This window comes from Gopherus evgoodei, unplaced genomic scaffold (genome assembly GCF_007399415.2).
Source record: "Gopherus evgoodei ecotype Sinaloan lineage unplaced genomic scaffold, rGopEvg1_v1.p scaffold_51_arrow_ctg1, whole genome shotgun sequence".
NCBI classification, from domain to species: domain Eukaryota; kingdom Metazoa; phylum Chordata; order Testudines; family Testudinidae; genus Gopherus; species Gopherus evgoodei.
Genome location: NW_022060072.1, coordinates 1,390,627 through 1,403,280, shown reverse-complemented (window position 1 = coordinate 1,403,280; position 12,654 = coordinate 1,390,627). Strand labels below are relative to the sequence as shown.

The 12,654-nt window shown below is 69.7% G+C and overlaps 1 protein-coding gene across 1 annotated transcript; it reads right to left on the bottom strand.

The window, feature by feature from the left end:
- Positions 1 to 128: 128 nt before the first annotated feature.
- On the bottom strand, positions 129 to 5,973 carry TSC22D4 (TSC22 domain family member 4). Its single transcript, XM_030546947.1, has 4 exons — positions 5,011 to 5,973; positions 4,507 to 4,661; positions 1,256 to 1,307; positions 129 to 481 (listed from the first exon to the last, which is right to left on the bottom strand). Exons 1-4 carry the CDS (start codon positions 5,554 to 5,556, stop codon positions 311 to 313), a joined length of 924 nt encoding a protein of 307 aa, XP_030402807.1. The 5' UTR covers positions 5,557 to 5,973; the 3' UTR covers positions 129 to 310.
- Between the last annotated feature and the right edge of the window lie 6,681 nt (positions 5,974 to 12,654).

Below are 12,654 nucleotides of genomic sequence, written 5' to 3'. Positions count from 1 at the left end.
CCCCCACTCCCCTCCCAGAGCCAGGGAGAGAACCCAGGAGTCCTGGCTCCCAGCCCCCCCTGCTCTGACCCACCAGCCCCCACTCTGCTCCCAGAGCCGGGGAGAGAACCCAGGAGTCCTGGCTCCCAGCCCCACTGCTCTGACCCACCAGCCCCCACTCCCCTCCCAGAGCCGGGGAGAGAACCCAGGAGTCCTGGCTCCATCCCATCCCCCAAGGCACATGCTGTTAGTAGCCACCTCCCATCCAGCCAGGCCCCTGCAGCTCCCTTCACATGTGCGGGATCGTAGCATGTGGTTGCCCCGGTGTGGGTCAGGCCGTGGGGCGGCGGAGCTGGGCCAGCTGCTCGGGGCTGGCCAGGGAGCGCAGGAGCCCGTTCTCCCACTCCAGGGCCGCGTTGCGCTCGGCCAGCTCCCTGATCTGCTCCCGCAGCACCTCCACCTCCTCCCGTACCGCGAACATCAGGTGGCTCTTCACCAGGTCCTGGGGGGCAGGGATGGGGGTCAGCGCCTGGAGCCACTCCCCTCCCAGAGCCAGGGGGAACCCAGGTGTCTGGGCTCCCAGCCCCCCTGCTCTGACCCCCCAGTCCCCACTCCCCTCCCAGAGCCGGGGAGAGAACCCAGGAGTCCTGGCTCCCAGCCCCCCTGCTCTGACCCCCCAGCCCCCACTCCCCTCCCAGAGCCAGGGAGAGAACCCAGGAGTCCTGGCTCCCAGCCCCTCTGCTCTGACCCACCAGCCCCCACTCCCCTCCCAGAGCCGGGGAGAGAACCCAGGAGTCCTGGCTCACAGCCCCCCATGCTCTAACCCACCAGCCCCCACTCCCCTCCCAGAGCCGGGGAGAAAACCCAGGAGTCCTGGCTCCCAGCCCCCCTGCTCTGACCAACCAGCCCCCACTCCCCTCCCAGAGCCGGGGAGAGAACCCAGGAGTCCTGGCTCCCAACCCCCCCTGCTCTGACCCACCAGCCCCCACTCCCCTCCCAGAGCCGGGGAGAGAACCCAGGAGTCCTGGCTCCCAGCCCCCCTGCTCTGACCAACCAGCCCCCACTCCCCTCCCAGAGCCGGGGAGAGAACCCAGGAGTCCTGGCTCCCAGCCCCCCCTGCTCTAACCCACCAGCCCCCACTCCCCTCCCAGAGCCGGGGAGAGAACCCAGGAGTCCTGGCTCCCAGCCCCCCCTGCTCTAACCCACCAGCCCCCACTCCCCTCCCAGAGCCGGGGAGAGAACCCAGGAGTCCTGGCTCCCAGCCCCCATCACTCACCATGGCCTGTTCGATCTTGTTGTCAATGGCGATCATGCTGCTGCCTGAGCCGCTGCAGGGCAGAGAGACAGAATTATATGGCCTGGTGCCCCTAACGCCCGACCCACAGCCCCCAGCCCCGCCGGTGCCCCTCACTCCCGACCCGCAGCCCCCAGCCCCGCTGTGCCCCTAACGCCCGACCCACAGCCCCCAGCCCCGCCTGTGCCCCTCACTCCCGACCCGCAGCACCCGACCCAGCCAGTGCCCCTCACGCCCGACCCACAGCCCCCGACCCAGCCAGTGCCCCTCACTCCCGACCCACAGCCCCCAGCCCCGCCTGTGCCCCTCACTCCCGACCCGCAGCCCCCAGCCCCGCCAGTGCCCCTCACGCCCGACCCACAGCCCCCAGCCCCGCCAGTGCCCCTCACGCCCGACCCGCAGCCCCCAGCCCTGCCAGTGCCCCTCACTCCCGACCCGCAGCCCCGCCTGTGCCCCTCAATCCCGACCCGCAGCCCCCAGCCCCGCCTGTGCCCCTCAATCCCGACCCGCAGCCCCCAGCCCCGCCAGTGCCCCTCACTCCCGACCCGCAGCCCCCAGCCCCGCCTGTGCCCCTCACTCCCGACCCGCAGCCCCCAGCCCCGCCAGTGCCCCTCACTCCCGACCTGCAGCCCCCAGCCCCGCCAGTGCCCCTCACTCCTGACCCGCAGCACCAGACATGGCCGTGACATCCTGGAACTTTACACCACAGGAAACCAGCTCCCCAAATTGGGCTTTTTGCCTCCAGTGGTGCCTCTGCCCCCCAGAACTCCGCAAAATCTGCCCTAAAGGACCCCAAAGTCACTCCAACACCTGGGCTGGGACGTCCCGACACTGCGCCCCTAAACCTCACACCAAAGTTGTACTGAGCCCCCCCAAAGTCCCCCTGAGCCCCGAACCTTGTCCAACTCAACCCCCCAAATGCAGCCTGACCCCACTGCCCGGACCCCGCACTCACCAACCCCTGAGATGCTGCCCCCCCCCAACAAGGCGCAGCCTGGCCAGGACCCTGCCCCCCAGGGGTGCACCCCCGAGCCCCTCCCCTCCTGCCCCCCGGTACCTGTGGAAGATGAGCAGCAGGGAGAGCAGGGTTTTGTCAATGTCTCGGCGCCCGCCACCTGGCCGCCCCCGGCTCTGGGGCCCCTGGGTCCCCAGCTTGGCCCGGGCAGGGGACGTGCCCCGGGAGGGGGCAGGGGAGGCACAGCCCCGGCGCCGGGAGCGGGCAGGGTCCCCGGTGTCTGGGAGGGCGCAGCACCCACAGCCGCGGGGCTCCCGCTGTGCCTCGAAGGAGCTCACCCGGGACTTGACCGAGATGCCCGGCAGCTCCAGCGCCATGGGACCCTCTGGAGCCCGATTCCCTGAGCCACCGGGATCCCAGCCGGGGGGGTTGGGGCAAAGGGACCCCGGCTTGCAAGGGAGGCAGACGCCGAGGTGCCCGGCTCCGCTGTGGCACCACCACCCGGCTGCTCTGCCAGCCAGCGCTGCCCAGCCCACGGTCATTCACTCCCATTGGCCAGGCACCCCCCCCAAGCGCCCCCCTTCCCTGGAGGTGGGGGGACTGCCCACATGGGGCGCATGGCACCAGGCCCAGTTGTCTGTTGTGAACGCCTCCCGTGCTCTTCCCACCAGCCCCCATTCCCCTCCCAGAGCCGGGGAGAGAACCCAGGAGTCCTGGCTCCCAGCCCCCCTGCTCTAACCCACCAGCCCCCACTCCCCTCCCAGAGCTGGGGAGAGAACCCAGGAGTCCTGGCTCCCAGCTCCCCCTGCTCCAACCCACCAGCCCCCACTCCCCTCCCAGAGCCGGGGAGAGAACCCAGGAGTCCTGGCTCACAGCCCCCCCTGCTCCAACCCACCAGCCCCCACTCCCCTCCCAGAGCTGGGGAGAGAAACCAGGAGTCCTGGCTCCCAGCCCCCCTGCTCTAACCACCAGCCCCCATTCCCCTCCCAGAGCCGGGGAGAGAACCCAGGAGTCCTGGCTCCCAGCCCCCCTGCTCTGACCCACCAGCCCCACTCCCCTCCCAGAGCCAGGGAGAGAACCCAGGAGTCCTGGCTCCCAGCCCCCCTGCTCTGACCCACCAGCCCCCACTCCCCTCCCAGCGCCAGGGAGAGAACCCAGGAGTCCTGGCTCCCAGCCCCCCTGCTCTAACCACCGGCCCCCATTCCCCTCCCAGAGCCGGGGAGAGAACCCAGGAGTCCTGGCTCCCAGCCCCCCTGCTCTAACCACCGGCCCCCATTCCCCTCCCAGAGCCGCGGAGAGAACCCAGGAGTCCTGGCTCCCAGCCCCCCTGCTCTAACCACCGGCCCCCACTGCCCTCCCAGAGGCGCGGAGAGAATCCAGGAGTCCTGGCTCCCAACCCCCCCCCCCGCTCTGACCCACCAGCCCCCACTCCCCTCCCAGCGCCAGGGAGAGAACCCAGGAGTCCTGGCTCCCAGCCCCCCTGCTCTAACCACCGGCCCCCATTCCCCTCCCAGAGCTGGGGAGAGAACCCAGGCATCCTGCCTGCCCCGCCTCCCTTTAATTCCCACCAGCTAGCTAGTTTAAGGATTTGTTGCCACCTAGTGGTGAGTGGTGACATAGCGCCCCCCCAGACCTGCCGGTGCCCCTCACTCCCGACCCGCAGCCCCCTGCCAGCCCAGCCCTGCCGGTGCCCCCCACTCCCGACCCGCAGCCCCTGCTAGCCCAGCCCTGCCCCCCCTGCTCTGCCGGTGCCCCCCACTCCCGACCCGCAGCCCCTGCCAGCCCAGCCCTGCCGGTGCCCCCCACTCCCGACCCGCAGCCCCTGCCAGCCCAGCCCCGCCCCCCCCAGCTCTGCCGGTGCCCCTCACTCGTGGGCTCTGCTGGGAGCACTGGGGGCAGTTTGTTATTGTAGGGTCTCTCAGTGGCAGCAGGACTGTACAGGCCACCTTGGGCCTGTTGGGGGGCTCTGGGAGCACTCGCTCGTTATTGTAGGGTCTACCAAAAGGAAGGTGTAACCCGTGCAGAGGTTTGTTGTTGTAGGGTCTCCCCAATGTGCTTCCCTGCCCCCCACTCTGCACCCCCCTTCCCTGCTGCCGGGATCCCTCCCCCCCGTATCCATGAGGCGCTACGGAGTCACATCCGCTGCCAGCCCTTCCAATGCAACTTCCCCCTCAGCTTCCTTCCTCTTCCACTGAGCACGTCCGCCCCCCAGGCCTGCCCCCTCCCCAAACCCACTCCTCGGCAAACCAGGCGCAGCGGACAGGAACTCCTGCCTCACCTTTCATCGTCGCTGTCCTGGTGGCCCCCCATAGCGAACATGGAGCGGGCCAGGCTGAGGTGGCCTCCAAAGGGGTCTGACCCCCTCCGGACGGGGCTCCCTTCCCGGAAGAACGGGGGGGCCGGGGATGAGGGGCGGGAGCCTCGGGGTGCCACCTGGGGAGGAGAGCCAGATTTAGAGATGGGGCCTGTCCCCTCTGGGATGTGGCACTGGCTGGCTAAGGGGTGAGATGGGGACACGGAGGGGAAGAGTTAGCAGCTGCAGGGGGGCCAGGGCTCAGAAATCCCCACAATGCAGCTCAGCACATTATAGCACAGGAGAGGGTGGTCCTCACCCCCAATAATCCTCAGCCCTGCCGGCGTCCAGTGGCAGGGAGTTCCGCAAGTCAACGCTACCCCAAGCAGGTCTTTGGAAGGGGGGGGTGACATGGCACCCAAGAGGCTGCCCCACCACAGGCCCTCCCCAGCCACTCACCCCCAACCAAGTCCCCGAAGGAACCCTTACCTTGTGCCTTTCCTCCACCTCCCTCCGGATGCGCTGGGCGAGGCTGTGAGGCAGCAGCAGCTCCTCGACCCCTAGGCTCGGCTCCGCAGTGGCCCCATGGCTGTGAGCTCTGCCCCCGGCTGTCCTCTCCTCGCTCCCCAGCGAGTGGGGCAGATGCTCGCTGGGATGGGCCATGCCCTGGGAGTGGCCGAGCCCAGGCGGCGGCAGGAGGCTGGAGTAGCCGTGGGGCTTGGGCAGCAGCCCAGCCAGCTCCAGGCGCGAGTCGAGGGACTGTGGGTGCCGGGGGGCGCCCAGGAGCCGCCCCACGGCCTGGAGCTCAGGGTCATGGTCGTAGAACTCCAGGCAGGTCCAGCGGCCCCGTTTGAAGGGCTCGCCCGGGCCCTGGCCCAGCTTCACCAGGCGGAAGCGGGAGGCGGCGCCGGGCGGCCCGTTGCGCGGCGCGGCCACGTCTTCCGGAGGCTCCACGGCAGGCGGTGCCACCGGCGGCTCGAACTCGCTGGTGATGCTGGTGATCTGGAAGCTGCTTTTCTTCCGGGCACCGCTCATGGTCCCCGCGCCGGCTCACCGGGGCTGAGGCTGTGCCGGGCCTGTGCCGGGGTCTCCGGCCAGACACAGAGCCGGGGGCGGCGACATCCCCGCAGGAGGCACAGCAAATGGGGGGCTATGGTGCCCCCCGATTGTAGCTCACCTGCAGGTCAAAGGTCACAGGGCAGTATTGGGGGGCTCCAGGCACCCCAGCCCCCACCGCAAAGAGGGGGAGGGGCAGGGCTGGAAAGTTCCCTGAAGTTGGAGGCAGGGTGGGGGGGTGCCCCAAGGGGCAGGATCCGGGGGAAAAGGGGGGCACGTCTGGGGGGGGGGGCTGGGTTCTCTCTTCTCTGCCCTGGGGCCGCCCCCAACCCACCTCCCGCCCCGACTCGGGCTAGACCCGCCGCCTGTTGACAAGTCCCCGCTCCAGGAAGTCCAACCCCCGCCCTGACCAGCTGACAGGTCCCCCAAGCCCCACCCCCACCCCTCCCGGCCCGCTGACAGCTCTCCTCAAACCCCGCCCCCTCGCGGAAAGCTCCCCCAAGCCCCGCCCACACCCCTCCCGGCCAGCTGACAGCTCTCCTCAAACCCCGCCCCCTCCCGGAAAGCTCCCCAAGCCCCGCCCACACCCCTCCCGGCCAGCTGACAGCTCTCCTCAAACCCCGCCCCCTCGCGGAAAGCTCCCCAAGCCCCGCCCACACCCCTCCCGGCCAGCTGACAGCTCTCCTCAAACCCCGCCCCCTCGCGGAAAGCTCCCCCAAGCCCCACCCCCACCCCTCCCGGCCCGCTGACAGCTCTCCTCAAACCCCGCCCCCTCGCGGAAAGCTCCCCCAAGCCCCGCCCACACCCCTCCCGGCGAGCTGACAGCTCTCCTCAAACCCCGCCCCCTCGCGGAAACCTCCCCAAGCCCCGCCCACACCCCTCCCGGCCAGCTGACAGCTCTCCTCAAACCCCGCCCCCTCGCGGAAAGCTCCCCCAAGCCCCACCCCCACCCCTCCCGGCCCGCTGACAGCTCTCCTCAAACCCCGCCCCCTCGCGGAAAGCTCCCCAAGCCCCGCCCACACCCCTCCCGGCCAGCTGACAGCTCTCCTCAAACCCCGCCCCCTCGCGGAAAGTTCCCCAAACCCCGCCCCTACCCCTCCCGGCCCGCTGACCGCTCTCCTCAAACCCCGCCCCCTCGACGCAAGACCCCTCAACCCCCGGCCCCGCCCCCACCGCCGCCACGCCCCCTGGCGGCCAGGGGAAAGCTCCTCCCCCGGCCCGGCCCGAATGCTCGCTACACCCCGCCCCATTAACCCCTTCCCCGCCGCAGCGCCCCCGTTCACCCCGTTACCCCCCTTCCCCACCGCCCCGCCCCATTAACCCCTTCCCCACCGCAGCGCCCCCGTCCACACCCCGTTACCCCTTCCCCACCCCCCGCCCCATTAACCCCTTCCCCACCGCAGCGCCCCCGTCCACACCCCGTTACCCCTTCCCCACCCCCCGCCCCATTAACCCCTTCCCCGCCGCAGCTCCCCCGTCCACACCCCGTTACCCCTTCCCCACCCCCCGCCCCATTAACCCCTTCCCCGCCGCAGCTCCCCCGTTCACACCCCGTTACCCCTTCCCCACCCCCCGCCCCATTAACCCCTTCCCCGCCGCAGCTCCCCCGTTCACACCCCGTTACCCCCCTTCGCCACCCCCCGCCCCATTAACCCCTTCCCCGCCGCAGCTCCCCCGTTCACACCCCGTTACCCCTTCCCCACCCCCCCGCCCCATTAACCCCTTCCCCGCCGCAGCTCCCCCGTTCACACCCCGTTACCCCCTTCGCCACCACCCCGCCCCATTAACCCCTTCCCCGCCGCAGCTCCCCCGTTCACACCCCGTTACCCCCTTCCCCACCGCCCCGCCCCATTAACCCCTTCCCCACCGCAGCTCCCCCGTTCACACCGTTACCCCTTCCCCACCCCCCGCCCCATTAACCCCTTCCCCGCCGCAGCTCCCCCGTCCACACCCCGTTACCCCCTTCCCCACCGCCCCGCCCCATTAACCCCTTCCCCGCCGCAGCGCCCCCGTTCACACCCCGTTACCCCCTTCGCCACCACCCCGCCCCATTAACCCCTTCCCCGCCGCAGCTCCCCCGTTCACACCGTTACCCCCTTCCCCACCGCCCCACCCCATTAACCCCTTCCCCACCGCAGCGCCCCGGTTCACACCCCGTTACCCCCTTCCCCACCGCCCCGCCCCATTAACCCCTTCCCCACCGCAGCTCCCCCGTTCACACCCCGCCCCCCTTCCCCACCCCCCGCCCCATTAACCCCTTCCCCGCCGCAGCTCCCCCGTTCACACCCCGTTACCCCCTTCCCCACCACCCCGCCACATTAACCCCTTCCCCTCCGCAGCTCCCCCGTTCACACCGTTACCCCCTTCCCCACCCCCCGCCCCATTAACCCCTTCCCCGCCGCAGCTCCCCCGTTCACACCCCGTTACCCCCTTCCCCACCCCCGCCCCATTAACCCCTACCCCACCGCAGCTCCCCCGTTCACTCCCCGTTACCCCCTTCCCCACCCCCGCCCCATTAACCCCTTCCCCGCCGCAGCTCCCCCGTTCACACCCCGTTACCCCCTTCCCCACCCCCGCCCCATTAACCCCTACCCCACCGCAGCTCCCCCGTTCACTCCCCGTTACCCCCTTCCCCACCCCCGCCCCATTAACCCCTTCCCTGCCGCAGCTCCCCCGTTCACACCGTTACCCCCTTCGCCACCCCCCGCCCCATTAACCCCTTCCCCACCGCAGCGCCCCCGTTCACACCCCGTTACCCCCTTCCCCACCGCCCCGCCCCATTAACCCCTTCCCCACCGCAGCTCCCCCGTTCACACCCCGTTACCCCCTTCCCCACCGCCCCGCCCCATTAACCCCTTCCCCACCGCAGCTCCCCCGTTCACACCGTTACCCCCTTCCCCACCCCCCGCCCCATTAACCCCTTCCCCGCCGCAGCTCCCCCGTTCACACCCCGTTACCCCTTCCCCACCCCCCGCCCCATTAACCCCTTCCCCGCCGCAGCTCCCCCGTTCACACCCCGTTACCCCCTTCCCCACCGCCCCGCCCCATTAACCCCTTCCCCTCCGCAGCTCCCCCGTTCACACCCCGTTACCCCCTTCCCCACCGCCCCGCCCCATTAACCCCTTCCCCGCCGCAGCTCCCCCGTTCACACCCCGTTACCCCCTTCCCCACCACCCCGCCCCATTAACCCCTTCCCCTCCGCAGCTCCCCCGTTCACACCCCGTTACCCCCTTCCCCACCCCCCGCCCCATTAACCCCTTCCCCACCGCAGCTCCCCCGTTCACACCCCGTTACCCCTTTCCCCACCGCCCCGCCCCATTAACCCCTTCCCCACCGCAGCTCCCCCGTTCACACCCCGTTACCCCCTTCCCCACCCTCCGCCCCATTAACCCCTTCCCCGCCGCAGCTCCCCCCGTTCACACCCCGTTACCCCCCTTCCCCACCGCCCCGCCCCAATAACCCCTTCCCCTCCGCAGCGCCCCCGTTCACACCCCGTTACCCCCTTCCCCACCGCCCCGCCCCGTTAACCCCTTCCCCTCCGCAGCTCCCCCGTTCACACCCCGTTACCCCCTTCCCCACCCCCCGCCCCATTAACCCCTTCCCCGCCGCAGCTCCCCTGTTCACACCCCGTTACCCCCTTCCCCGCCGCAGCGCCCCCGTTCACACCGTTACCCCCTTCCCCACCCCCGCCCCATTAACCCCTTCCCCGCCGCAGCTCCCCCGTTCACACCCCGTTACCCCCTTCCCCACCCCCGCCCCATTAACCCCTTCCCCGCCGCAGCTCCCCCGTTCACACCCCATTAACCCCTTCCCCACCGCCCCGCCCCATTAACCCCTTCCCCGCCGCAGCTCCCCCGTTCACACCCCGTTACCCCCTTCCCCACCGCACCGCCCCATTAACCCCTTCCCCGCCGCAGCTCCCCCGTTCACACCGTTACCCCCTGCCCCACCGCCCCGCCCCATTAACCCCTTCCCCACCGCAGCACCCCCGTTCACACCCCGTTACCCCCTTCCCCACCGCCCTGCCCCATTAACCCCTTCCCCGCCGCAGCTCCCCCGTTCACACCCCGTTACCCCCTTCCCCACCGCCCGCCCCATTAACCCCTTCCCCTCCGCAGCTCCCCCATTCACACCCCGCCCCCCCTTCGCCACCACCCGCCCCATTAACCCCTTCCCCTCCGCAGCTCCCCCGTCCACACCCCATTACCCCCTTCGCCACCACCCCGCCCCATTAACCCCTTCCCCGCCGCAGCTCCCCCGTTCACACCCCGTTACCCCCTTCCCCACCGCCCGCCCCATTAACCCCTTCCCCGCCGCAGCTCCCCCGTCCACACCCCGTTACCCCCCTTCCCCACCCCCCGCCCCATTACCCCCTTCCCCGCCGCAGCTCCCCCGTCCACACCCCGTTACCCCTTCCCCACCCCCCGCCTCATTACCCCCTTCCCCGCCGCAGCTCCCCCGTTCACACCCCGTTACCCCTTCCCCACCCCCCGCCCCATTAGCCCCTTCCCCTCCGCAGCTCCCCCGTTCACACCATTACCCCCTTCGCCACCACCCCACCCCATTAACCCCTTCCCCGCCGCAGCTCCCCCGTCCACACCCCGTTACCCCCTTCGCCACCCCCCGCCCCATTAGCCCCTTCCCCTCCGCAGCTCCCCCGTTCACACCGTTACCCCCTTCGCCACCACCCCACCCCATTAACCCCTTCCCCTCCGCAGCTCCCCTGTCCACACCCCGTTACCCCCTTCCCCACCACCCCGCCCCGTTAACCCCTTCCCCTCCGCAGCTCCCCCATCGATACCCTGTTACCCCTTTGCCACAGACCCGCCCCATTAACCCCTTCTCCTCCACAGTTCCCCCGTCCATACTCTGTAACCCCCTTCCCCACTGCCCCGCCCCATTAACCCCTTCTCCTCCGCAGCTCCCCCATCCATACCCGTAACCCCCTTCCCCGCCGCCACGCCCCGTTAACCCCTTCCCCTCCGCAGCTCCCCCTTCCATACCCCGTTACCCCCTTCCCCGCCTCCCCGCCCCATTAACCCCTTCCCTTCCATAGCTCCCCCGTCCATACTCCGTTACCCTCTTCCCCTCTGCAGCTCCCCCATCCACACCGTTACCCCCTTCCCCACCATCCCGCCCCATTAACCCCTTCCCCACCACCCGGCCCCGTTAACCCCTTCCCCGCTGCAGCTCCCTCGTTCATACCCCGTTATCCCCTTCCCCACCGCCCCGCCCCATTAACTCCTTCCCTACCGCTCCACCCCATTAACCCCTTCCCCTCCGCAGCTCCCCCGTCCATACCCCATTAACCCCTTCCCCACCGCCCCGCCCCATTAACCCCTTCCCTTCCATAGCTCCCCCGTCCATACTCCGTTACCCTCTTCCCCTCTGCAGCTCCGCCGTCCACACCCCGTTACCCCCTTCCCCACCGCCCTGCCCCATTAACCCCTTCCCCTCCGCAGCTCCCCCATCCACACCCCGTTACCCCCTTCCCCACCGCCCCACCCCATTAACCCCTTCCCCACCGCAGCTCCCCCGTCCACACCCCGTTACCCCCTTCTCCGCAGCTCCCCCGTCCACACCCCGTTACCCCCTTCTCCTCCGCAGCTCCCCTGTCCACACCCCGTTACCCCCTTCCCCACCACCCTGCCCTGTTAACCCCTTCCCCACCGCCCCGTTAACTCCTTCCCCACCGCAGCTCCCCCGTCCACACCCCGTTACCCCCTTCCCCACCGCCCCACCCCATTAACCCCTTCTCCTCCGCAGCTCCCCCGTCCATACCCTGTTACCCCCTTCCCTTCCCTGCCCTCCCAGCCCCACCCTGTTAACCCCTTCCCCGCCATCCCATCCCTGCCCCGTTAATGCCTTCCCTGCCACCCCACCCCTGCCCCATTAACCCTTTCCCTGCCACCCCGCTCCTGCCCCATTAACCCCATGGGGAGGCACAGACTAGAGGACTCCATCCTGCACTCCATGGGGTGCATAGATCGGAGGGACCCATCGTGTACTTCAATGGGGGGGGGCACAGACCAGAAGCACCTCCTCACCATGCCTCTGGTCGCCAGCCCCGAGAAGGGAGGAACTTATGAACAGCTTGCTCCCCACTCTTCAGAAATTCCCTCCTGGGGATATAAGCTGTGCGGCCCCATGGCTGACACTCAAGGCAGACCAGGCCCCAGCAGAGGTAAGGGTATCTGGGGATGGGGAGGGAGATTGGCATGGGTTGCTCAGGCATTGAGCTATATAACAAGCCACCCCACCCCAGAGGTGGCTGCATCTCAGCACCAGGCGAGGAGTCCCCAGGTAACCGGTCGCCCCGCCTCAGAAGTGGCCACATCTCAGCGCCGGGCAAGGGGTCCCTGGGTAACTGGCAGCACCGCTCCAGAAGTGGGCGCATCTCCACGCCAGGCGAGGGGTCCCCGGGTAACCAGCTGCCCCACCCCAGAGGTGGCTGCATCTCAGCGCCGGGCGAGGGGTCCCTGGGTAACCGGCTGCCCCGCCCCAGAGGTGGCTGCATCTCAGCGCTGGGCGAGGGGTCCCTGGGTAACTGGCTGCCCCACCCCAGAGGTGGCTGCATCTCAGCGCCGGGTGAGGGGTCCCTCGGTAACCGGCCGCCCCACCCCAGAGGTGGGCGCATTTCAGCACCGGGCGAGGGGTCCCTGGGTAACTGGCTGCCCCGCCCCAGAAGTGGCCGCATCTGCGCCTGGTGCTGGGTGATGTATGAGCTCTGACAGTGGCCTCAGCTGCTGGCTCCAACCCTGCTCAGTCCATGAGTCGGGAAATGCACTTTCCATGTTCCAGGCATTAAGGACACATGGTTCCCCCCCCCCCCCACCCCAGGCACTTTACAGGCTCAGGAGATCTCTGGGCGGGGGTCGAATACAGATCAGCCAGCAGCCCATGGTGGGCGGGGGGGGGGAGATTGAGGGGCACCAGCAGAGCTGGGGGGAAGCCCAGGACTCGGCTAGCAGGCCTGTGGGTCGGGAGTGAGGGGCACCGGCAGGGCTGGGGGCTGCAGGTTGGGAGTGAGGAGCACCGGCAGGGCAAGGGGGGCTGCAGGGTGGGGGGGCTGCAGGT